At 54.5% G+C, this 25750-nt stretch overlaps 1 protein-coding gene across 6 annotated transcripts in view; it reads right to left on the reverse strand.

The window, feature by feature from the left end:
• Positions 1–12688: 12688 nt before the first annotated feature.
• LOC114022447 (granulocyte colony-stimulating factor receptor) overlaps positions 12689–25750 on the reverse strand; it is a 30253-nt gene continuing 17191 nt past the window's right edge. Inside the window, exons 9-17 of one of the 6 annotated variants that reach the window (XM_043535870.1) lie at positions 25182–25264; positions 21881–22100; positions 21103–21282; positions 20291–20392; positions 19569–19715; positions 19341–19481; positions 18531–18639; positions 17013–17094; positions 12691–15318 (exon numbers count right to left, since the gene is read on the reverse strand). In XM_043535870.1, the coding sequence (XP_043391805.1) occupies positions 14752–15318; positions 17013–17094; positions 18531–18639; positions 19341–19481; positions 19569–19715; positions 20291–20392; positions 21103–21282; positions 21881–22100; positions 25182–25264 (1631 nt within the window). In that variant the 3' untranslated portion in view covers positions 12691–14751. The other 5 variants (XM_043535871.1, XM_043535875.1, XM_043535872.1 and 2 more) reach the window with 5 other exon arrangements.

Raw genomic sequence — 25750 nt, forward strand, 5'->3', positions numbered from 1 at the left:
GGGGTAGAGGTTGGGGGCAGGGGCTGACGGACTGTTGATGGGACCAAAGACAGGGCACAGGTGTATTATGAGGCTGGAGATGGGGGGCAGGGAGTGATGGGGCGGGAGATGAGGGGTAAGGGCTTTTAGCATGGGAGATGGGAGGCAGGGGGGGTTATGGGGCAGAAGATGGGGGCAGGGGTAGGCAAGAATGTTTCTGGTCACATGGGGAAGGGGAAAGCTTCAGACCGGTTACCTAGTACTCCTGAGTCGTAATCCCAGCTCTGCTTAGCACCCACGCTTTCCCTGGCTGCCCATCACAGTGGTTTGAAATCCCTCCTCTCCTGCTCTAGGATGGCTCCCATTTCCACTTCCCCTGCTGTGCTGTGCGGGACACGCTACTGGCCCTTCACTCTGGTATCCTGCCTCCTAGAGTGCCCTGTACCTGCGGCAAAGCAAACTCTCCTGCCCCCGGCCAGTTGTGCAAGGCTTGACCCCTACAGGGAGAAACCAAACCAGCCAGGCAGGTAGTGGGGCCTTCAACCGGAGGCTGGGAGAGAGACAACCTCCATTGCGCCAGCTGTAAATCCGGGCCAAAGAAAGGGAACTGTTTGTTTAAACTTTCCTGTGTCCCTGCCAGGGGCTGCGAAAGGGAGGACGAGATGACCTCACAGAAACTGGAGATGGAAAAGAAGCATCGCGAATATGCAAGATCTTAGACTTGATGGGCCATCTGCTTGATCTGGGAGGGCAAATCCCATCATGCCTGACCCCTGGGCCTGTGCAAGACCGTTCCCTCTGGAGTACTGTGTTCCAGAGCGCTCTGTCCAGAGAAATGTTAAATGACTCCAGCGATGGGGGTCTTGACGCTTCCCTTGGGAGATGATTCTGCTGCCTGATAGATTTCAGCATTAGGACATTTTTTTCCTGTGTCTCATCTTCCCCTGTGCTCAATTTCATCCCATGACTCCTGGTGACACCAACTTGGCTGGTGTCCCTAGCCTCTGTTTGCCAGGAGCTGGGAATGGGTGACAGAGGATGGATCACTTGGTGATTCCCTGTTCTGTTCATTCCCTCTGGGGCACCTGACATTGGCCACTGTCAGAAGACAGGACACTGGACTAGATGGACATTTGGTCTGACTCATTGTGGCCGTTCTTATGTTCTTATAATGGGTCTTTTCCAGCTCTAAACTGCTGTGGCTAAAAAAGCTCCTGCCATCCTTGGCGGGATACAGACGGGAATAGTGAGGTGGGAGATGATTTGCCCTTTGTACACAGCGCTGGTGAGACCGAGGCAGGAATGCCGTATCCAGTTCTGGTCTCCTCAGTTCGAAACAGAGGTTGAAAAATTGGAGAGGGGGCAGAGAAGAGCCACAAAAATGATCCAAGGGCTGGAGCAAACGCCTGACGCAGAGAGATTGACGGAGCTCTATCTGTTTAGCTTACCACAAAGATGACTGAGAAGTGACTTGATTACCGTGTCTAAGTACCGCTGGGGCAGTAAATTACTGGGTACTAAAGAGATCTTTCACCTAGCAGAGAAAGGCATAACAAGAAGCGAGGGCTGGAAGTTAAAGCCAGACAAATTCAAATCGGAACTGAGGCATGAATTTTGAACAGTGCGGGTGACTAACCACTGGAACAAACTTCCAAGGGAAGTGATGGATTCGCCGCCTCTTGATGTCTTCAAATCAAGACTGGATGCCAGGAAGAGATGTTAGGGGTCAGTGCGGGGATAACTGGGAGAAAATCTATGGCCTGTGTTGTACAAGATTAGATGATCTAAAGTCTCTTCAGGCCTTAAAATCTATTAATCTAAATTCTTTGAATCTAGGTAGCAGGGCACAGAAGTTAGCCTAGAGATGGGGACAAAGTCTGCAATGGAAAACTCAAACAATGCAAAGGTTAAAACAGTGAAGGTAAAAGGCTAGCATGCCGGGGCTCCATAAAACATTTGATTCTTATGGTGATGGTTGTCTATATTGCATTTCTCTCATCAGTTGCATTTTGTTTGCTTCAGCCTTGCAGGAAAGTCCCAGACCCCAGGACTGATCCTTGGTTAGAAACTGAAGGAAATGTAATAATAATGTAGAAACCACCCAGATGATAGCTACCAATCCAGTTTGTTTACATACTTCATGGCTGGCTTGTAAAGGATGCTCAGGGTCACTGTGGGAAGCCAGCAGGCCTGGAAACTCTTGCAGGATGCCCCAGGGTTTAAGGAGAGAAGTGTCACTGCTCACGGCCATCCTGGAAGGTCCCATTCACTCAACACGCACAACGTGATCCACCTGGGCAGAAGGAACCCCGTTGATTATAGTGCAAACCCATGGGGGCGCAAGGGGCTGGCTGCAGGGACCATTGACTCAGGTTGCAGGCTTGAGACCGAAAGGTAGTGGGCCTGATTCTGCAGTGCCCTGCACTCTGCACAGTCATTCCCACCGGGCAAAGTGGGTGTGCAGCAGGTGTAAGACGTGCCCGTTGTGTTTTGCACCCATGTTGCACTAGTGGAAATGGCTGCACAAGATTCAGCGCACTGCAGAATCAGGCCCACTACCTTTAGGCCTCAAGCCTGCAACCCAAGTCAAGGGATCCTGCAATCCGCTTCTTCAGCTGCACGAGATGCATCTGAAGAAGTGGGGTTTTTTACCCACGAAAGCATGTGCCCAAATAAATCTGTTAGTCTTTAAGGTGCCGCCGGACTCCTCGTAGCCCTCCCCAGCCAGCAGGTCAGCAGCGTATCCGGCTGCGTGCTCTGCATCCCCATTGAGGGGGGTGGCACAAAGCAGGAGTGTCACGGAGGACTTTGCACTTCCAGCCCTTGGTTCTCTAGTGCCACAACCCTGGCTAGTACCAAGTCGGTAGCAGTGCCTCCCTTTCGTTGGAGACTCCCTGCTGCCCTTCCCAGGGGCATGGACCCCCAGCTACAAAGCCTTTCCATCTCTCTAGGTGTTTAACTACCCCCTGCCAGCTGCTAAGAGTTTAGATTCTTGCCTATTTGCTTTTCTCGCTTGAGGTCTTTCTGTGGGAGGAGCTGATCCATAGAGCCCCTGGGAGAGGCAGGGCCACTTAGCTGGCAGCCGGCCCAGGGCGTTCGTTAGGTAACCATGCCGTGTTTCTTTCCTTGGTGGGGTGTAACATGTGCTCCCAAGCGTGTAACAGCCGTGCCTCCCTCTGAATGCCATGGAAGTCAGCACACAGGACAGGGCGGGGTGGTTACCCAGATGCCTGTGGGGATGTCTACGCTGCATCTAGGAGCAGGTGGCAGGGTGGCTGGGGCTCGCTCCCATGCGGAAGTGTAGACACACCCTGGGTGCCTCCGGTGGGCAGCCAAGTCTCCCCCCAATCCCCCCCGCCCCCCCCCAGAGAGGGGCAGTCATTCCAACATGGCTGCTCTCCTCGTCGCTTCTTTAAAGGGCAGTTTCTGAGCTGGCCTGGTGACCCCGTGGTCAGTGCTTTCTCCAGCCCCTGATCCAGCTCCGGCTGGGGCAGCATCTCCAGCTAGCAGGATGCCATGTATGGCCTGGGGGGGGCGGGGGGCGGAGGTGAAAAGGAGACGTTTTCAACAGGGAGGCATTTTGGGAGGTGGGGGAATGTTTCCTGCGTATTTAAACTAACCCTTTCTCTCCCACTCATCTGACACTAAGCTCCCCGAGATCGCTCTTGCGGCTCTGCTAGGCCTTAGGTCCCCATCGGGCTCTGGTATTAACCCTGTAATCCCCTCCCCTAGTACCGGTTCCCCCAGCTCCTCCAGTGCCCTGAATGGAGACATTTGAAATGACTGGACCGTGGTTCCGTGATCTGAGCAGCCCTGAAATCTCTAGACTCCCTGGAAAGACAGGATCAAACCCCACCAGACTCACACAGCTGATCCTTCCAAGGCTGATAAAGTGAGCATCACGCCCCTTATTCTAAGAGGCCGCCGAGCTCTCTGCCGGCTCTGTGCAGATAGTGAAGATCCAACATCACCTTCCATGAGGACAGGGGGATTCCCCTGCTCTCCTTAGCCCAAACCTTTCCCCACACCCACATGGTACAATGTGCAAGTTGGTGGCCTCTGTCCCGGAGGTGCTACGGCGGAGCGGCACGGTCTCTTTGCAGGGCATGATGAGCGGAGCTCCAGCAGGAGCTCTGCCCGCGAAGGGGCTTGCGGGGAAGGGTCCTTTGGCAGAAAAGGCACCGTGTATACGTCAATTACTACTAAGCCACCTAGCAGCCCTAATTGGCATCGGAATTGCTAACAGGCCCTTGCGGGGAGCAGAATCGGGGCTGTAACATACTGAAACCTGACGTGCTCCTGCTAAATTCTCTAGCCAGCAGCCCTGTTTTCTACTGGAAATGAAGTGGATCCTGCCAGGGCCCTGGCTTGTTTGCTTAGCCTGGCTGCAGTTAAACAACCAAAATAGTGCAGCTTTTCTTCCCAGCAATGAGCTGATTTGCCTAGAGGGAGGTGGTGCGTCCGAGAACCTGCCCAGAACAGGGTGCTCACAGGTTGCAACCAATGCCGGTGGAGGGGTGGGCGGAGAGCTGCAAAGGGTGGACCTAGCCACGAGAGGCCCTGCCTGTAAATCTGTTCCTCCAGTCAGGATGTTGCGGGTGAATCTCATGGGTCCTTGGAGAACCCCAGCCTTATTTCGAAGGGGTGTTTCCATTCTAGTGACTCAGGCCCCAGGTAGGGTTGCCACCTTTCTAATAGCACAAAACCGAACACCCCTGTCCCGCCCCGCCCTGCCTCTTCTCTGACAACCCGCCCCCGCTTGCTCCATCCTCCACCCTCACTCACTTTCACTGGGCTGGGGCAGGGGGTTGGGGGGGGTGTAGGGGGGTGAGGGCTCCAGCTGGCAGTGTGGGTTCTGGGGTGGGGCTGGGGATGAGGGGTTTGGGGTGAACGAGGGGGCTCCGGGATGGGGTAGGAGTGCAGAAGGGGGGTGAGGGCTCCGGCTGGGGGTGCAGGCTCCAGGAAGGGACTCCAGGCTGGGACAGTGGGTTGCGGTGCAGGAGGGGGGTGAAGGCTCTGACTGGGGGTGCGGGCTCCGGGAAGGAGTTTGGGTACGGGAAAGGGCTCCGGCTTGGGGCAGTGGGTTGGGGTCCCAGCGGCACTTACTGTGGCTCCTGGGAAGCGGCCGCCAGGTCACTGTGCACTGCCCTCGCGCTTGCAGGCGCCACCCCCGCAGCTCCCATTGGTTGTGGTTCCCGGCCAATGGCAGCTGCGGAGCCGGCACTTGGAGCAAGGGCAGCGCGCGGAACCTCCGTGGCTGCCCATGTGCCTAGGGGCTGCAGGGACATGGTGGCCACTTCCGGGAGCTGCGTGGAGCTAGGGCAGGCAGGGAGACTGCCTTAGCCCCGGGCCTCCACTGCGCTGACGACCAGAGCCGCCAGGGTACCTTTTCGACCAGGCTTTCCAGTCGAAAACTGGAGGCCTGGCACCCCCAGCCCCAGGCCTGCAATGAACTCTGCACTGGCAGCCCACTGCACCCACCTGGCGCCCATTTGCAGAGAGCTCACTGCAGGAGCGAGGTCTTAAATATTTGCCCTATCAGAGCATTTACAATCCAAAGGAGCCCCGCAGGTACTGGCCATTATTTGTTGATGCAGACAGAGGGGCCATGAGCTGGGATCCGTAACAGATCCTGAAACAGAACTCATCAGCCTAGTCATTCTGAGTGGCCACATCTTATTGCCTGGCAGCTGGATACAACAGCCAGTCGAAGGCGGAAGCAGCTGCTTAGAAATGCCGCACTTAATAAGCCAAATTCATCTCTGCTGTGGAACCAGTTATGCCTTTGATTTACACCAGGGAGGGTTTTGCCCCAAGATGTTTTCTTTCTGGCCTTGTCCATTTTAATTAATAATTAAGCGGACAGGGCTGTGTGGCCCAGGGGTCTGCTCCGGGGGAAGTCCATTTCAAAGCTGGGTCTGTTGAAAGCGTGAGTCTCTCCTGGCTAAGCTAAAGATCCAGCCTCTGGCTGCAGCTGGAATAGGCTTACACCTGCTGTGGGTGAGGGACCCCTAACGCACGAGGTCCAGTGGTTTGCACTTCCACCTGTGTGGAATGCCCCCATTCTGCCCCGGAGACCGCCTGCCACTTTTGGTGATTTGACAGGGGAAGGGATAGCTCAGTGGTTTGAGCATTGGCCTGCTAAACCCAGGGTTGTGAGTTCAATCCTTGAGGGGGCCATTTAGGGATCTGGGGTAACAACTGGGGATTGGCCCTGCTTCAAGCAGGGGGTTGGACTAGGTGACCTCCTGAGGTCCCTTCCAACCTTCTATGATTCTATGACAGGCACAGTCTCCAATTTTCAATCAAGCTTTTGCTCCTTCGGTTGCTCTGTGAACCTCCCCCTCCCCCCCGGCCCCTCCCAGGGGAGAGGGGAACCCGAGGAACTAAGCACGGATACTGGAGATTCAGTGAAACTGATGCTACACATAGGGCTCTCAGACGCACAAATCAAAGGGCGAGAAATCATTATGTTCTAATTTCTTCCCATTAGCGTCGTCTTCAGTGTTTCTTGTAATAGTAGGTAAAAAAGGTCACGTCTGACCTTAACACTTCAATCTAAAAGGGGTAGTGCCAGCTAATGGCTGGGTGGGGGGGTTGGCAAAAGTAGGGGCAGAGAGGCAGGTGTCCAGGGAGCGAGAATGTTAAATAATCCGTATGGGTTAATGACGAGAAATCCCATTCACAGTGGAAAACTTGGGCTTTTTTGAGACAGGTCCTAGAACAAGACTGGCCAAAAGGGGATGGCGCTGTGGAACCCAGGCAGGACTTTAATTGTTCGAAGGGAGCAGGGCAGGTCTAGGCACAAAGGCCCAGGAAAGGATCCGAACTAGCAGGACTAGGTAGGTTCACTTTGGGGTTTTGAGTTGAGAGCAATGAGAAGCTGAAGCTCTGTTGCCCTCCGGTGTCAGAACAGCAGAACGGCAGCGGAAGAAACCAGTCCAGGACTGGAATCAAACCACTGGCCATTCCATTTTCATGCATGGTAAGGCAAGACCCTATGAAAGAAAGCATGAGGCGTTAGACGTACCCTGTGGCTCTCTGACGTCTACATCCCATTTCCGTGAGACTTAGGAACTTTGGAAAGGCTACCCTCTGGCACTGAATGGCTGCGTAATGCTGGGTTTCATTGGGGCACTGAATGAAACAGGATAAAAAACCTGACCTGGTGACTAGAGCATAGTGAGCTATTGCTGCTGCGGTTGCATTTCGGCTACAAACCTCTCCGGCCGTGCACGAAATCTATGCCAGGCTGGCATATGGCCGATGCAGGGCTGGAAACAATTGGTGTATGTAAAGTAATCTAGGTCAGTTTCATCCTTATTATGTGTAGTGGAGTAGCTTCTAGAGCAGGGGTTCTCAATCTTTCCAGATGACTGTCCCCATTTCAGGAGTCTGATTTGTCTCGCGTACCCCAAGTTCCACCTCACTTCAAAACGACTTGCTGACAAAATCGGACTTAAGAATAAAAAGTGTCACAACCACACTAGCCCTGAACAATGGCTGACTTTCCCAGGTTCGCCATATCATTATAAAATAAATCGACTGGAACACACATATTGTGCTTGCACTTCAGTGTGATACTTGTGAGCCTCGTCTGAAGCCTGAGCCGACCGGGGCTGACGCATGTAACTTCGCTTCAGGGGGCCTCTGTGGGTGGGGCCCTGAGCAATTGCCCTGCTTGCAACCCCCTAAGGCCGGCCTTGCACTTGTGACCCCCCTAAACCTGTTCCGCCCCCCACGCCCGGTTGAGAAACACGGATCTAGATGAGTTGATGTACCCCCCTGGAGACCTCTGCATATCCCCAGGAGGACGCTTACCCCTAGTTGAGAACCACTGCTCTATAGAACCAAACCAATCTCAGGGCCCCACACGGCAAGGTGCTGCAGACACGCATCATGAGAGACAGCCCCTGCCCCCAAAGAGCTTACAGTCAAAATACACAGTGAATGTTAGAACCCTTTCCTGCAGGCTACCATGCCGAAGGCCCTTACAGATACAGAGCCATAAGCCAGGCCCAGACAGGGCCCATGGACCTTGGGGAAGGTTAAGAACCAAAAACTGCAGCCAATTTCTTTCTGCAGAAAACATCTCTGATTTCCTAGGCTGAGAATTTCTCCAACACATTCTCCTCGCAGCCACCATGACAGCTGCTGCGTCCTGACGCATCCCTACCCTTCCCGTTAGCAGCGGCTTGCAAGCTGTTCTCTACAATAATTAGCCACAAGTCCAGGCTAGAACATTTGCTGGAACAATGTGTCGTACTTTGTTTCACTGGAACGACGTGTCGTGTTTTGTCTGTTTCCTCGGGACTTTGCCGAGAAAGGCAGCAGGCGCCCGTGGAGCAAACTGTCCCTTGTGCTCCAGGCGCAGATGTGATTAACCCTCCGGTTGCCAGATTCAAAATAATACACAAGGCCGATATCCAAGAACATCCTGTCAGGAAAGGCAGTGTACTTTTGCTAAGCACGGCTGGGGTTTTTTAAAGACATGCAAAATGGCCTTAGCCCTGCACCCACTGGAGAACTGTGGGCACAAAGCAGGTCTCTGGTTGGCACGCACACCCCCCCTTTTTTGCCTGCAAACCCTCAAATATTTCCAATGCATTTGCAAGAGGCCCTTGGAAAAGGTAGCTCTTGGTGTGCTTTGTGCGGCCAGGTGACTTGGAGCCTCGCCATACGGTGAGTGTTACCGACATCAAGGGGCAAGTAACACAGACCAGGTCCTCCGCTGCCCCTACAGCTCGAGCCATCCTTCACAAAGCGCCTGCTGGCAAAGCAGCTCTTCCCACAACGTTCCTATGGACCTGACTCAACAAGGGGCTTAAGCACAGGATGGCGTTTAAACGGGATTATGCCGGTGCTAAAAGTTAGGTAGAAAAGCAGGGCCACGATTTTCAAACCAGACTAGTGATTTTGAGTTCCCACCGTGAGCCACCTGCAAGGGGCCTCATTTTCAGAAAGGGCCAAGCACCCACTCCTCTGACAGACCAAGCCCATTCAAGTGTCTCTAGTGCCTTTTGAAAACGTAGGCCTGTGGGCATGTGCATTGGCCCGTTCTAAACAGACAGTGACAGTGAAAGCCAGTCCCAGCTCTTCGGTAAACACCCCGGAGTGAGCCAGCACCCGTTCTAACGCCCGGCATGGAGAGAGAATGGAAAAGCAGCTTCCAGATTGCGCTGAGCTCCTGGAAAATACCCACCTCCTTTTATAGCTGCGCTAATGCGCTCGCCCTTGACAAAAGAAACAGGAGTCTGTCCCATGGGGAAATCTGGACAGAAAGGGCTTTGTAGCGCCAATGCGGTTCGAAAATTAACTCCACAAAGGGCAGGTGGGTGAAAACGAACGCTGGAGCGAAGCGAGGATGGAAAATCCCAGACAGCGCTTCTTGCATTTCCTGCCATTAGCCGGTTTGCAGCTCTGCCTTACCAGGGAACCTGCAAAGCTTTGATTCCCAGACCAACAGGTTTATATCACATCGCTCAGCTGAAGAATGACCTTCGGGCAAATATTATAATAACCGCGTTGGCGTGTGCATTTACACTACTGCCCTCTGCTGTATGTAATCTGAACTGAGTGTGTCATAAGCCCTATACTGCGAGCAGCTCATGACGATCCTCTGTTAGCTCGAACCATTAGCACCTGGGCTTTTTGGACCAGAAGGGTCAGGTCTATTCCCACTGCTGCTGTGGTATGCTGCATGCTAACAGCTGTCAAGTTCCCGGCTAGTGCTCGCTTTGTTACAATGCTTCCTTGCTGAGCAGCTCTGCTACCTGCACCGTTCCTTGTCACATCCGCCAGCTTCACCCACGCGACTTCGTGTACCCATTGGCACGAGCAGAGGGGACGCAGCCACACCTACAATCAGCCACCTTCTCCCTACACGGCCGCCTCGGTCCCCGATCTGTAAAACAGGGAAGATCCCTACCCCCTTCTCCCGGCCTGTGTCTGGTGCTGGAACGGGCTCGCTGGGGGTCTACCCATGAAGCTAGGGGTGCGAGTCCCAGCTCTAGGGGTGATGCATCAAAACAGCATATAGCACGGACGGTGGGTGGCTAGGCTCGGCTTTTAGCAAGCTAGCTGGCTGAGAGTGAGCGGGAATACGCCTCCATGGGCCGGGAGTCACATGCTCCGCTCCAAGCGTAGACAGACCCTTAATACAAACGTACAGCACCTAGCACAACTGGGCCCTGATCCCCGCAGTGCTACTGTAACAACTCCTACGTACTAGTGCTCCTCAGGGGAAAAGCACCCGAGCAGTGCAAGCCATGGCCGTTGGGACCCATAGAGTTTCTGTAGCACAGCTGTGGGGGACCAATTTTCACCCTTCTTATAAAGCCCATTGAATTGAAACATCAGTCTATATGCTCTCTCTCTCTCCCACAATGCCTTTTAATTAATTTCCTCTTCAGAGCGGTTTTGTTCCCCTATTCAATTGTTTCCCTGTTCGCTCGGCCTTGTCCCTGCCAAAGGCCTTCACAGCTGAGGTTCCTGGCTCGAAAGCCTTGATTCTTTGCTCTCGCACAATGCAGGGCCACAAGGATTGTTGTAACCGGAGGCAACTGTCTGTCCTTTTCCCTCCACAGCAGTGTCTCCCGCCTGGCCCCTGGGGAAGTGAGTCATCCCTTTGTTTGCATCCCCCCAACTTTCTTTTCTTTGGGGTTTATATTTAGGTCTTTTCTAAATAATTCATTTGCATGGGGTGGGAGGAAGTGGGGGATTTGTGTTTAAACAAGTGACTCTAGATTGTTATCAACTCCGCTCTGACCTTCCTCCATTTAGCTAACAGAATTCTTTGCGGTTCGTGAGTTGTGTTACGGTAGAGTTACGAGGTCCCATCCAAGATCGGGACGGCACAGCCACAGAGCAAGGTACAGTCCCTGCCCCAAAGAGCTGAGACTCAAAATAGACAAGACCAACAAAGGGTAGGGGGAAAGGAGGGCTGGTTGGCCCTGTTTTACAGATGGGGAAACTGAGGCAGAGAGCGCTGGCCCAGTGTGTTGGCACATAAGAGTCACACAAACGGAGGAGAGCTGAAAGGGAGCTCAAGCCGTCCATCCGCCCAGCCTGAGGCAGGATTAAGTATGTTTAGACAACTCCTGACCCATGGTTAATGGCTAACGTGTTCTTAAAAACACTGGCATGTGTCAAATGGCTCCTGGCGAAGGGGGCCAGCACGTCCAACACTCTGGCTATTGAATTTATTCTCTCCTGTTGAAGTGACTTGCCCAAGGTCACAGAGTCAGTGTCAGAGCTGGGGACTGAAGCCAGAGTTCCTGCAGCCCGGGCCATTATCGTAATCCCAAGACCAGCCCTTCCACCTAAGGAAGGTCCTGCTCTGCTTCTGGTGGGACTGTAACAGGGGCAGCTGCCTCCCATGTACCTCCTTGCTGGCAGGGGCCGCTCTATGGCACCCTGCTCCTGTCCCCCCCCCCCCTTAGGGCCTTTTAAGAATCCACAGCGCAAGGGTGGTTCAAACATTCTCCCTCATTGAGGCCAGTGACCTATACGAATAGGTCAGTCTTCAGCCCAGCTGGCTTTTACCGTTTCTCTCCTGCTTGGGCAGGGTCTCTGCCAGGCCACCCACTGCCTGGAGAGCTAGTTCCTCACATGTCCCCGCAGGACCCTTCTTGCTCCCTGCAGTAGCTGCAGACTTAGCTGCAGTTTCCTGGGGTTCCCCTTTAAGCGCAGCTCTGTCTGAGGGCATCGCCCGATTCCCCAAAGGCGGGATCCTCCTGGGGTAAGGTTGGCTTAGCCCCAGGCTTTCCAGCCTCCCCCTGCCCCTTACAATGACTGATGCACATTTACATTCCTCTCAATGGGGCAGTTCTGCTTCGTCACTGACACGCAGGGAGTCGGATGTGACGAAGTGGGACTGTTCTTAATGTTTCCTCTGAATACTGTAGGGGTGCCTCAGTTTCCCCTATGCATTTCTTAAGTCTTAAGGCGATGCTCAGGAACTGCTCCCTGCGAAGTCAGTCAGGACTCTGGGGAAGTCTCCTCTCTGTGAGCAGACTGTCTTCAGGGCAAGAAGCTCACCCGGCTTCCACCTTCCTGGGTCTGACCTTGGAGCATTCAGCATCCTCTGCCCCTCCGTGCGCTTCCCAGAGCGAGTCCGCCCATGCAGGGTCCTGGGGAAGCCAGAGGGTCCTGCCCCTCAACTCCGCAGTCAGACGGGACTCTCAGCCAGCCAGTAAGACAGAGGTTTATTAGACGACAGGAACACGGTCTAAAACAGAGCTTGTAGGTACAGAGAACATGACCCCCTCATCCGAGTCCATTTTGGGGAGCAGTGAGCCAGACAACCAGTTCTGCACTTCACTCCTCGTCCCCAGCCAGCCCCAAACTGACTCACTCTCCAGCCCCCCCACTCCTCTGGGCTTTGTCCCTTTCCCTGGCCAGGAGGTCACCGGATTCCTTTGTTCTCCAACCCCTTTAGCTCTCACCTTGCAGCGGGGAAGGGCCCAGGCCATCTGTTGCCAGGAGACAGTGTCGGCCATTTATGTACCCTGGCCCTTTGCTCTGCACCAATTACACCCCTCATCCCACCCACTAGAGACTTAAGAACTACCTAGGGGAAACTGAGGCACCCCCACAGTATTCAGAGGAAACATTAAGAACAGTCCTGCTTCATCACATTGGGACACTCCAATTTTATTCCCAGCTCTGCCATGTGGGGTATATTTACACTGCAAAGAACCCCACCCCCAAGGCTCAGAGCCCAGCTTGACTGACGTGCAGAGAGGCTAACAGTAGTGTAGACGTTCCCGCTCGGGCCACAGCCTGGGAGCCAAGGCTCCACCCCATCTCCTGAGGGTGCAGAGCCCAGGCTGCAGCCCAAGCGGGAATGTCTACGCTGCTCTTTGTAGCCTGAGCCAGAGGCAGTTGACCTGGACACCAGGATGGGGCAGGAGGGTGTGTTCTTTGCAGCGTAGACATACTCAGAGGGTCGAAGCTGATGGCTCATCTCCCCGGGAGCAGTTTCCCCACCCACCATGTGAGAACAAACTCGTCCTGGCCCCTGCAGTTTGTGTTGTCACCAACACCCGGGCAAGGCAGGTGCATAACACCCCACGCTCAGCGTTCTCCACCCACACTCACAATTTACAGCAACTTTGCACGGGTGTGAGCGGTGACACAAGCTGCAAGGGAAGGGGGTAACTCCAGGCTCCACTGGGTTTCAAAGGATGCCGCAGACAGAGGCTTAATCGGAGAGGATGTCCCTGCACCTGAGACCAGCCGCCCACTGTAATTCCTTGTATTGGCATAGACCTAGAGGCCGCAGCCCCTTTGCGCTAGGCGCTGTACATACATAACCAAGAGACGCTCCCTGCCCTGCAGCGCTCACAAGGGCAGGAGAGGATGAGACACAACAGGTGTCTATAAACAACACAAGGTCGCACTGAGGACAATGGGATAAGTAGCAGTCACGGCCTGGCAGAGGGGAGGTCTAAGGTGGGATTTGAAACCCACGGCCTCCTAGAAAACAGGAGGGGGGAAAAATGCAAAAGATCGGCTTCCTCTGGACGTTTAATAACTGGGGGGTAAAATTATTACACATGCCCCCCATTGCCAAAGACTCTGGTGCTGAGCAAACAGTTACAATAAGACACAATCCAATCCCTATCAAAACCAGACACAACACAGACCAGCAAACACGCATGGCTTCATTGTTCCACAGCACTTATATCTGCGTGATGCACACTCGGTTTTAAATGCAGACTGCACGCCTGGTTGAGGGTGGGGTGGGAAATGAGTAAGTCTTAAGCACCCACAAATAGCAAAGCTCATGTGAAATTCGGAGAGAAAGCTCCATAAAGGAATCCAGTTTAATCCTGTGTCAGTCAGCTAAACCTTGGCAAATGCTCCCCGCCAGTGAGGTTTGCTGGGCTTCCAAGCCAAGCGGTGGCAGTTCAATTAATTGTGGGTTATTTAAGACACGGAATGTATGGAAATAGAGGCGTATCCCTTTAAATGGTTCGTAGGCCCTCCAGGGGCGCTCACCGTGTTCTGTGTTGCAGAAGCTGCCAGAGCAGCAGCATGTGGCGCTTGACCTGGCTTTTCTATTTTTTTTGCGGGGGGGGAGGGGAGGGGAGGGGTACATTTAGTAAACAAAGTTATTTGGGACCCAACAACGTACTGCGGGGAACAAACCCAGACAGGCGGAGGGAATGGATAACAATCCCCACAGCTCCAACGCCTACGATCATTGCTAACAGGAGCCGGGAGCATGTAGCAAGAGGGAGGGGAGGCCTTTAAACACACTGGCAGGACTTGCTAGCTGGACGGTCGCTGTCTCGCTTGACATCACGGGGGACTGGACTGAGCGTGAATCTCAAGAGCAGGAGCCAGGCTCCGCAGACAGGGGCTGGGAGACGCTCAGCTCGTCCCAGGCTCAGGCAAAGAGAGCAACACGGCACACACGGATCAGCAGGCTGCGTTAGTGGGAAAGGATTGGCCCTGACTGGCTAAGCACGAAACATGGGCAAAAGCCGGCAGAGGCGGGGGAAGAGGAACGCCTCCCTGCGCCCGTGACTATTGCATGGAGATCCAGCCCCACAAGGCTCCTTCCGGCCCCGTTTTCAGCCCTCCCTGGTATCATTAAGGCCGTGTTTTGATCAGCAGGGCTCTCACTCCCACCCCTGGAGGAGCTGGGCTCTGCTTGGTCCCCCACTCCTCTGCCTGGTGGGGTGAGAGTCCACCGAGACGGTCTTATCACCCTCCCTCATTCGTACACCTGCCCCGGGAGCGGAGGTCTCTCTCCAGAGGCCGTTAGGGCGTCACTGGGCTGAGCGTGCCCGCAGGGTGATCTCCATTAGGCTGGAGGTCTCCAGATCCCTCCACAACCAGGGTCCTCAGGAGCGGAAATGCCCCCAAGGAAGCTGGCCCTCCATCTGGCTGTTGGCCGCATTGCCAGCATGACCCATCCAGGGGCTCACAGGATGGGCTTTGGGAGCAGATCCTCAAGCCAGGCTCACGGCTGGGACCAGAGCTCTCTGGGCTCTGAGGGGTAGGTTGGGACCAGGGAGCACTAGATCTTGGTGGTGCGCCACTGGGATATGCCCAGACGATCACCGTGGAATACTCCACCTTGCTTTGGCGTCTTGCCTGAGTTTGGTCTGGGGTGGTCACGTCTCCACGGAGGATGGTCTGGAGGGGCTGACTGTATTTATCCCCGGCGCTGGAGGTCTCTGCTGGCCAGGTGCTTTCCACGAAGGACTTGCACATTATCATCTCCTCCTGCTGGGCACAGATGACTCCCGAGACCCCATGGAACGGAAAGTCGGGATACCCCGCTCTCTGCTTCTTGCTCGGCTCCACTGGGAAGTTCCCCAAGTCCTGCAAGGGTGAGGAGGTTACATGGAGAGCTGAACGAATTATTGATTTTTTTGGTTTACGGGCAGATGCCCCCCCCCCCTTCAAAGAAAGTAAATGGTTTGGTTTCAACTGAAACTGAATTATTTGGGGGTTTTCTCACTGAAATAAACAAACAAATTCATTTTGGATTGAACTAAAATGTTCTGTTTGACTCTGATGAATTTCGCCCCCCCCCCCAAGTTTTTTGGGACAGGTCATTTTGGGGTATTTTCCACCCACCTTTTAAAAAAAAAAAAAGGGTACCAACATTTCAAAAGAAAAATGCCGTTTGGAAACAAGAAGCCAAAACATTTCATTTCAAAATGGCCAAACTGTTTTGACTTTTTCAATTCCCCCCCCCGCCCCCGCCCCCGGCACTCCTGCTTCATTTTGTTTTTCCGGCCAAAATTATTTGCTGAATGCAACCGAAATTCACACGTCATTTCGCTGCCTCCCAAATGCATTTTTCCCGTGACTTTACTATCTGCCAAAAACATGCCCCACAGCTCGAGTAATGCGCACAGCCGCTGGTGACCTATGACTGCGACAGCCAGCGGGCAAATTACATGTGTCCCTCCCATCCCCCCCATAACATGATGGTGCCAGTCAATGGTGCACAAAGGAAGGGCCCAGGGAATGGGTGGCTGGCAAGCAGCTGAACTTGGCGCATCCCTGCAGAGAAAACCCACCGGGTGCCCGTGGCTGAAGAAAAACAGAGACCTGCACCTTTAAGACCTTGCAGGGGCAGGAGACATATTGCTACGTTTAAGGGACTTAATGCAGTGAGAGAGCAGTGGTGGGGCAGTCAGACAATGGGCGTCGTGCCTGGAAGCTCAGCACGGAGAGATGTCAAGTCATTGGGGAAGGGTGTTTTCTTGTCCCGTGGGGAGGGAGGCTCGGTGTGACAGGGGACCTGGCAGAGACCCGGAGATCTCCCAGCCTGGGTAGCCTCTCTCCCTTCCACTCCCGCCTTCTCTCTGTGCTCCTTGGAGACATGACCTCCAGCTCTTACGGCACTGGGAAAACAGCCTGGGGGGCCAGGGGATGGAGAAGATTACAGTCTGCTCCTCGTACATTTGCCAGAGACGGCGACCAATTCCCAGAATAGGGCGCAGGAAACCATCAGGCAGGCGGAGCCAGCTATTAGCACTCCTCACATTGACCATTTTCAGTTATTAGCAACATTTGGCTGGGGACAGAGCCCGACCCCCTGGCTTTCACGTTCAAGGGATCTGGATATTAGCACCTGCCTGGCCACTTCCTGACACTATTTTTTGTTAGTTGCAGCCCTGCAGGCCCCCAGCACCCAGCTCCTTGTGGAAAGCCCCGACTGCAGGCAGGCTTGTGGGGCTGCAGCCAGGGAAGGAAGCACTGGAATGTGCGCCAGACCCTGGTGCCAGACCAGGGTGCAGCCTGGAGAGCACAGGGGAGGTACCATGCAGCCCTATGGCCTCCCCGTGCCCCGGCTCCCTGGGGAAAAGCCTGGCGTCCAGCAGTAAACCCTCTCCTTGCTGCTGTGCGGCACCGCAACTCCCCAGGACTGCCCCACACTGCAGGGGCCTTCCTCTTACTGGCAGCTTTTGGTTAATTAGCAACTTCCTGCAGAGCAGAGAGGAGCAGAGAGGCAGCAAACTGAACAGCACCCACCACATCTCTGCAGAAAAACGTGTACTCACCAGCAGCAGCTTCTGTGGCAGCCAGCTGGCCAGGTGGCTTTTAGCGGGGTCAGGGACGTGTGGCCACAGGTAGCCCTGTATTCTGCGGAGGACAACACCCTGCATTGGTACGGAGATGACCACGTCGAGGAGGGAAAGGCCTCTCTCTACATTCTTGCGACTAGCATGGTCTCCCCAGGGACTGGAGGCTCCATTAGCTAGGGCCCTGACACTGGATCCAGAGGTACCAGACTAGGGGGCTGGTCCAGCACTCACTGAAATCAACGACAGGCTTGAGTGGGCTTTGGAGCAGGCCCTCTGAGCTTTGCTGATTATGTCTGCATTGCCTAGGGATGCCTACGGCATTGACTAACCTCCCAAAGTCCTGTCCTAGGATGCACCGGGCTCAGGGTGAAGGATTGTGGGAACGGACTCTCTTTGGCTGCTCCAAAGCTGTGGCAAGAGTCCTGAAGGGAACGCTAAGATCACAGGAACACTAAATGTTTTAAAGGGAAAGATGAAAGCCCTTTTGTAGATAGGAAAATAACGATGAGAGCCCACATTCCTATCGGAGCACTTCCCATCCCAGAGGGCTCGGCAAACTCTGCACAGGGATTCCTGCACCCACCACGGAGATGCAGATCCCGGGGCTTGGCAACTTGCCCTGAGGGGACGAATCCTGCCCTGGCTGGGGGATGGACGGGGTGGGACCTCGTAGGTCTCTTCCAGCTCTGACTTCTAGGATTCTGCGAGTCCCCGCTAGGGGAACGTGGCGGCTTTTTAACAGCACCCGGCGCCCCTATCCTGCCGCTCAGGACAAGGAGTGGAGGGGAACGTTGTGTCCACCTAGAACTTCAGGAACAATTAAGGAGGTGGAAGGGCACGTAGGACACCAGGGCTAAAATCTCCTTGGCAGGAAGCGCCACGAGATCATTCATGGCCGAAAGCCCTCTGCGGGTTGAGTGTAAATTCTCAGCTACAGGACGGATTCTGTGGCAGAACAGCATTCCCTAGCGCAGGGATCAGCAACCTTTGGCTCGTGGCCTGCCAGGGAAAGTCCCTGGCGGGCTGGGCCAGTTTGTTTACCTGCCGCATCCGCAGGTTCGGCCGATCGCAGCTCCCACTGGCTGCGGTTCGCCGTTCCAGGCCACTGGGGGCTGCTGGAAGTGGCAGCCAGCATCTCCCTCGGCCCGCGCCGCTTCCCGCAGCCCCCGCGGCCATGTGCCAAAGGTTGCCGACCCCTGCCCTAGCACCATGATGGGGTACGGGGCTTAGTGCCGTCTCAGCATGAAGAGCATCCTCCGCTGAGTTACCCACCACCCTCCCCAGCCCCACGCTGACTCAGCAACGTGGTAGAGGGCACTCACTTCTCGAACGCCACTTCCTTGCAGTATAGTACCTGGCTGTTCCTTGGTGGTCCCCCATCCAAGCACTAACCAGGCCTGACCCTCCTTAGCTTACAGGATCCAACGGGAGGGTTGGGGGAGGGAAATCACCCTCACCCACAGACACGCAGAAGGGTGGCCAGATGGGACTCACAAACATACGTACAGGGGGTGCTTGAGGACGCAGGCCAGAGCAGCCGTGATGAGCAGGACAACTAGCCCCACGCACAAGGAGGACAGCAACAGTTCAACCTTCCCATTGTCTGTAAAGAAAGCACGGAAAAGCTTTAGGTGTAAAGCCACTGGGGACCAACGAGCAAGAGCCCTTGGGAGCCTGCATTGCAGCCCCCCCACGGTGCATGAGCTGACACACTAGGGGTCTGCCCAGGGACAGCACAAAGCCCAAGACCAACGGCAGTCCACAGGGACTGTCTCCCATTCTCTGCTGCCCGGCATGATCCTTTGCACCCATGCAAGGTGGGTGTAAGACATGAACATTCTGGCTGGGGGACACTTGGCCCTGGCGTACAGGGCCATGCACGGCAGCGGGGACACAGGCCTTGTGAATGTACCTGATGCAAAATGGAGTGACCAATCTCAAGCCTTAGGAAGCCTGGAAACTCTAGCTTACGGGGAGGGGGTCTGGGGGAGATGCTCACCCCAAGGGGGAGAGGACCAGTACGGGGATGGAAACAGGAGCAATGGGATGGAGCTGGGCAAAGGGGAAAATGTAGGCAGAAGTGCAGAATCGAGAGCGATCCAGCGAAGGAATCATCTGCCCCAGGGAAGCAGTGGAAGCCCCATAGCTTGATTGGAGCAGATGCTGGTAGGAATCCATCCTACCTTGGCCAAGGGACAAGCTAGATGTGCCCAAGCAGGTCTCTGTCACCTCATTTCAGTGCCTGCTGACCCCTCCCAGCACCCCCAGTCCAGGGCATAGCTCCCGGTTCTCCACTTTCCTCACCAAAGCTGCTGGTTCGGATGGAGAGGACAGAGCCCTGGGTGCTTCCCCCATCGGTGCTGACGGAGATGCCCACCCTCACCACGGAGTCGGGAGCCAGGCCCACGATGAGATAGCGACGGACGGAGCCGTTCACCACCACGGCTGTAAGACAGGAGATGCCGCTGCTCAGTCCCAGCTGGTGAGCCCAGGCCCAGCCAGCATGGGTCACAAAGCCGGTTGGTGCCTTACCCTGGGCGTCTTTCCCCTGCTCCTCGTAGGAGATGGTGTAGTTCCGGATGAAGCCGCCTTGCTCCTCCAGTGGGACCTCCTCCCACTGCACCTCCACCTGGGATGGCCAGACCCGGGTGGGATGCAGAGTTGGGGCACGGAATGGAGCTGCAACCACATAAGGGGTGGCGAGGAAAGGGTTAACCAGCCCCATCCCAGGCACCCAAAGCCGAGATCCCGTCTCCCTTCATTCCCAGCTGTGGTATTTCAGGCTTTTCATCAGCAGGATCTCAAAGCCTGCCACAAATATTAACCCTTTCCATCCCCTCCACACAACTCCATTAATGCCCATTTTACAGATGGGGAAATGGAGGCATAGAGCAACTATGTGACTTGTCCAAGGCCATGCAGCAGGTCAGTAGCAGAACTGGGAATAGAACCCAGGAGTCCCGCCCTAACCACTAGACCCCGCTCCCTCCTCCTTGCAGGAATGAGGGGTTCCAGACTTACAGAAACCAACTCCATGTCTCTTAGGAGCTCCCCAAACCATCCTCTGGCTGCAGGGAGGGAGGGGAAGATATGAGCTCAGCAGGAGACACAAGACTAATGCTTCCCCAGGAAAGCCACTGGCACTCTTCAGTGGCCCCTGCACCTTTTCCCACATCACTGGCTGGAGCGCTGCCAGGTTTCTCTTAGGGGTGGAAGGGATCTGGCCGCTTCTGCCCCGAACGCTCAGCACCTACCCATCTGCTTTGAGTAAGCGCTTGTAGAGCCTGCAGCCCGGACGGCTCCGTCGCTCAGGGCAGAGATCGTCAGACTGTAGAGATACCCCGGCTCAATTGCCTCTGCGGGGACATGACAACGACAAGCGATGGTGAAACCTCCCATCTCTTCCGCATCCCAGCCCCAGGGGACGTGCACCCCAGAGCATGGCCTCCCTGCTTCCCGCTTCAGTCCCCCATGGGGTGGGAGGCTGCAGGAGAGCTTGGGGGCAAAGTGGGTCCAAACAAACGAACGGACATTTCTCTAAGCTGGAGCACATCTGACAAGAAGACTCAGCCCACATGCTTCAGGGTATCCACTGATCACCATAATGGATCAGGAAGGAATCCACCCCCCGCCCCATGCCTACGAAGCCGTCAGCATCACCTATTGTTGGACTTGCCTGTTCCCCGCTGGTAATTCCTATACTCCTGCCTTGCCTGGCTATCCAACCTCACACCCAGCCTGGGGGACGTGGGCTGACGACAGGGTTTGAACTTGGGACCTGCAGTACTAACAGCCTGAGGCCGTAACACCGGAGCTAGAGGAGTAACTCTGCAAGCTAGGAGCAGGAGTGGGGTCTTCTCCTCATCTGTTCCTAGAGGAGGACAAAGACCCGCCTCTCGCTGGCTCGGTGCTGCGGGCATTGACAGTGCTCTGCAGGGGCTTATTCATGACACTACCTCTGATGTGAAGTCCTAGCTAGGAATGTGGAGGAGGGTCCTGCCTCTGTTTCCCCCCTCCCTCCCCCTGCTCTGTCACTTCTGGAATCACTCCCCCACCCGCCAGTCACCTGCCAGGACCACCCTGCTGATGTTCCCCGGCTCATAGCGCCAGCTGCTGCTCTGCCCCCGGTTCTCAGACGCCCGGCCCCACTCGACGACATAGGCCACTGCAGCAAAGCCAGGGGGATCCCACCGCAGAAGGAGGCTGCAGTCGCTCGCCGGAGAGACCAGGACGGGCAGCCGCGGCACTGAAAGGAACACAGGGATAGCGGAGAGGGAGGCATGCCCAGGGCTGGGCTTCGGGTGCTCACGTTTCTGTAGGGGGAAGGACCGTTTGCCTGTCTCCCCTCAGACCCGGTGCTGAAGGGGAACTCGGGTCAGGTGGTGCAATGTCCCCCCCCCCGGTGGTCCCTCTGCTTGGGCGGGGAGAGATGGAGCCGACAGGGTCCCTGGGGGCTCCCAAGCATCCGTTGCGCTGTGGGCCCCGTGCTGTCCACACGTGCTCCAAGAGGGCAGTGCACTAGTGGGGCTCCCCATTGTATCAGCCCCTGCTGGGGGTGCAGCTGAGACTTCCCCAGCCGGGGTCCCATTATGGGCTTCATCTCCCCTCCCCGTGGGAGCCCAACGCCCCAGGGCTCCCGGCCCGTCTGGTTGGGAGCCGCCCCCACATAGTGATAAGTGCCTGACCCCCCTCACCCCGCCAGGCACAGAACCCCTCCCACATCCCCCTGCAGGCCAAGCTCAACGGCACAACCAAGGGCCGGGCCGGCCACCACCCCATCCTGCTGAACGCTGCCTCGGGAGTGAGACCCAGGCCTGGGGCGCGGAGATCAGGCTGGGCCTCACCTGCTGGGGCCTGCCCCGCCGGGATCGACAGCTTGGTCGCGGGGGACTGGCCCACTGAGTTGCTGGCAGTGAGGAAGAAGGTGTGTTCCTCGGAGGCCGGCAGCTCCAGCGCGCACTGCAGGGAGAGGGTGAGGCATGCCACGACAGCCGGCTGCCCAATTCGCTGCCAGCGGAGGGTGTAGGTCAGGATCCTGCCGTTGGCTTCCTTTGGCTGCAAGGGCTGGGAGGGAAAAAGCCGCGTCAGGCCGAGCCTCACGGCGGTGCAGGAGTTAGGTGGATGGCTGAGCTCTCCTGCTAGGACTGGACTGAAGGAAGGACGCAGTAGAACTGACTGAGAAATGACTTTCCCTATGAAACATGTTTTCATTAAATAACCCTCTTGTTTCTCAGAGTCTCCATGAAAAGCCGCCATTACTATTTTTTTGGACAAAAATGGAAATTTTATCACGACAAACCCTTTTTTCTGGAGAGAACAAACAAACCAGTCCCAAACAAAACACTCGGATGTTTAATTTCCTAGCAGCTCCAACACCATTGCAAACAGGGAATCATCAAGTGGGTGTGTTTCTAGTGGGGTCCTGCAGGGATCGGTCCTTGGCCCGATGCTCTTTAAACACTTTTGTCGATGACCTGGACGAGAACATAAAATCATCACTGATAAAGTTTGCAGCTGACTATAAGACTGGGGGAGTGGTCAATAATGAAGAGGGCAGATCACTGACATTGAGCAATCTAGATAGGTTGGTAAGCAGGACGCAAGCAAACAATATGCGTTTTAATACGGCTACATGTAAATGTCTACACCTAGGAACAAAGGATGTCGGCCCAACTTACAACAGGCTCTATCCCAGGGAGCAGGGACTCTGAAAGAGATTTAGAGGTCATGGCTGATAACCGACTGAACCTGCGCTCCCAGTTGATGCTGTGCCCAAAAGGGCTAATGAGACCCTTGGATGCATAAACAGGGGAACCTCGAATAGGAGCAGGGAGGCAGATTTACCTCTGTATTGGCACTGGTGTGACTGCTGCAGGAACAGTGTGTCCAATTCCAGAGTCCACAATTGAAGAAGGATAATGATAAATCCAAGCGGGTTCAGCGAAGAAGCACAAGAATGATTAAAGGATTAGAAAACCTGCCTGATAGCGATGGAGCTCCTTGAGTATCTAGTTAGCTTAACAAAGAGAAGATAAAGGGGTGACTTGATCACAGGCTATAAATATCTACACGGGGAACAGAGCCCATTATCAGTCTTGCAGACACAAGTGTAACCAGATCCAATGGCTCCAAGTTGAAACTGGACAGATTCAGACTGAACATAAGGTGTAAATTTTTAACAGTGAGGTTAATTAAGCACTGGAACAATTACCAAGGGTCATGGGGCATTCTCCATCAGTGACAATTTTTAAATCAAAGGTGGATTTAAAAAAAAAAAAAAAAAAAAAAGATGGGCTCTAGTTCAAACAGGAATTATTTGGGGGTAGTTCTGTGGCCTGGGCCATGCAGGAGGTCAGACTAGGTGATCACAACGGTCCCTGCTGGCCTTGGAATCTAAGCATCGAATACACAGAAAACATAGGAGAGAAAGAACAGGTGAGTGTTAAAGAGAGAGAACCAGAAAGTGTGAGTGAGAGAATGTGAGCAAGTTCAGGAGAGAACAAGGGACCAAGACAGGCCAATAGAAAGTGTGATTGAGGAGGAGATGGAAAGTCCGAGTGACTCAGAGAGAGAATCAGCTATGCTGATGTCCCTGTTCCTATGGAGCAGTCTGCCTCAGGGCAATGGCCCCCCTCAGTACGTCTACACTGCCCACTAAGCCCACAGTCTGACTCAGGTTTGAGCCCGAGCTCCCCTTTGTTCACACACAAAATCAGTCTGACTCGAGTCCACAAGCAACTCAGGATCTGGGTCCTAGAACCCTGCTGGGGACAGGTTGGGTGAGAGCACAAGTCCTGCTGTCACTCAGGTTCAAGCCCTGTCATTTTGCAGTGTGGACACACGGCTCAACCCACTGACCTGAGTCAGAAGGGCTGCACAGTGGAGCGTGGACAGGTTAAGCACAGCTGTGAGACCTGGGTCCAGTAACCGTAAAGCCAGGTTTACAACGCAGCGTGGACACTGAAGTCCACACGCTTGGGTGACAGAGAGATGCAGGCTTAGTGTGCAGTGTCGACACCCCCGCAGTTACACACCATGCTGCTTCAGTACTGTGTCACCAATGTGCCTGTTTGCATAATGCTTGAAGAGACAGGAGATAGCAACGTGTCCAGGCTGGGGCTGCTGCTGGTGGAGAAATAGCTGCTGAAACTTTTTTCCTCCAGTCGGAAAATGTCAATTTGTTGAAACCGAAACTTTTCAGTGGGATGGTTCAACGAACCCTTCAGTCAAAACCAGAGAGAGAGAGAGAATGCGAATGACTAGTCAATGGACTGGTTGTTAGAGCTTCCACTAGGGGCAGGGAGAGTTGCCCTATGAGCCGTCTCTAGGTAACAAGTGCCTGGTCCCCCTCACCAACGGGGTTGTTGGGTGCCCGCTCCAGAATAGCTAATTGGTTAGGGCCCTCACCTGGGAGGTGTGACCCACGTCCTAACTCAGGCAGAGCAGGGGCTATCATGGGTGGGGGTCTCTCATGAAAAGTTTCAAAAGGTCGTGGCTTAGTCCTGATGTGGAATGAAAACAAATTTCAAACCCTCAAATTTTTTTTTTTTTGTTTTACCAAAAACCGGAATTCTTGTTTTCCACCCAGCCCTAGCAGGGACACAAACCCACATACAGCCCAGCTCCTAAATCCTTTCCCAACCCTTCCCAGGCAAACAAGTAACGATCTGGGAATGCAAAGGCCCAATGTGCCCTGGATCATCCAATCTCTCTTGGGGCTGGCCTGGTCATATTTGCAGAACTTTGTCTATCCCTTGGGGCTTGTCCCTGGTTCTGATGCTACTCATGTCTGGCATGAATAGCTCATGCCGGCATGAATCAGGAGCAGCTCTGCTAAAAATCAGAGTGAAACAAGTGAGAGGAGAAGTCAGGCCCATTGATGTCAATATGGCTTTGCCAGCAGAATTAAGCCTTAGACCGAGCCCTAAAAGCTGGGGATTCTCAGTCAGGGACCCTGCGGCAGATAGCTCTTGTTAATTGTACTTCATGTTTTTTTTTTTGATCATTAACTGCTGCAGGGGCAACCACATGGAGTCAGGCCTGGAGTCACCCATGACACGTGCAATGCAGGACTATAACCCAACTCTTTATCCCAACCCCTTCCCAGGTGGTGTGTCTGCGCTGGATCCTTGCTTGGCCCCTTACCTTCCACATCAGAATGATCTCATTCCTCTCGTCAGAGTCGGGCGTGGCTATTCGCCTCCAAAGAGCCGGCCCTCTGGACGGGGCTAGGAGGTGGCCGTGGGCAGGCAAGGGCAATGAGGGAGATGCAAAGGAGAGAAATGAAGTCATTGAGAGAGGGTCCTGCAGGGAGGGAGCTGATATCAGAGGTGTGACGCACTCTATATATAGAGTGTGAATATAATGTAACTAAAATATGCTTCATGCAAAAGGTCTCTTGTAAGGTATCATTACAAAGCTTATAATCTACTGAGTGTGGTCATCCTATTTGTATAAATGTATCACTCTTGTATCTGAAACTAGAAATATAACTCTGAGGACCTACTGTAGTTATGCAAAGTGTGAACCATTCATGGTGGTTTGGAATCTTGCTGGCTCCCATCAGCCAGGACAATTGACGGTGGATGGCTCCGTTTGCAGGCAGGCCTTCCTGTGCGTCAGGCCGGGAGGAATGAAGGCTTGGGGTCTCACAGTGACCTGTGATCATGTCACCTGAACTGGAACCCATCTTTAACCTGGTGCTTTTCCACTGA

Source organism: Chelonia mydas, chromosome 25, assembly GCF_015237465.2.
Source record: "Chelonia mydas isolate rCheMyd1 chromosome 25, rCheMyd1.pri.v2, whole genome shotgun sequence".
Classification (NCBI taxonomy): Eukaryota; Metazoa; Chordata; order Testudines; family Cheloniidae; genus Chelonia; species Chelonia mydas.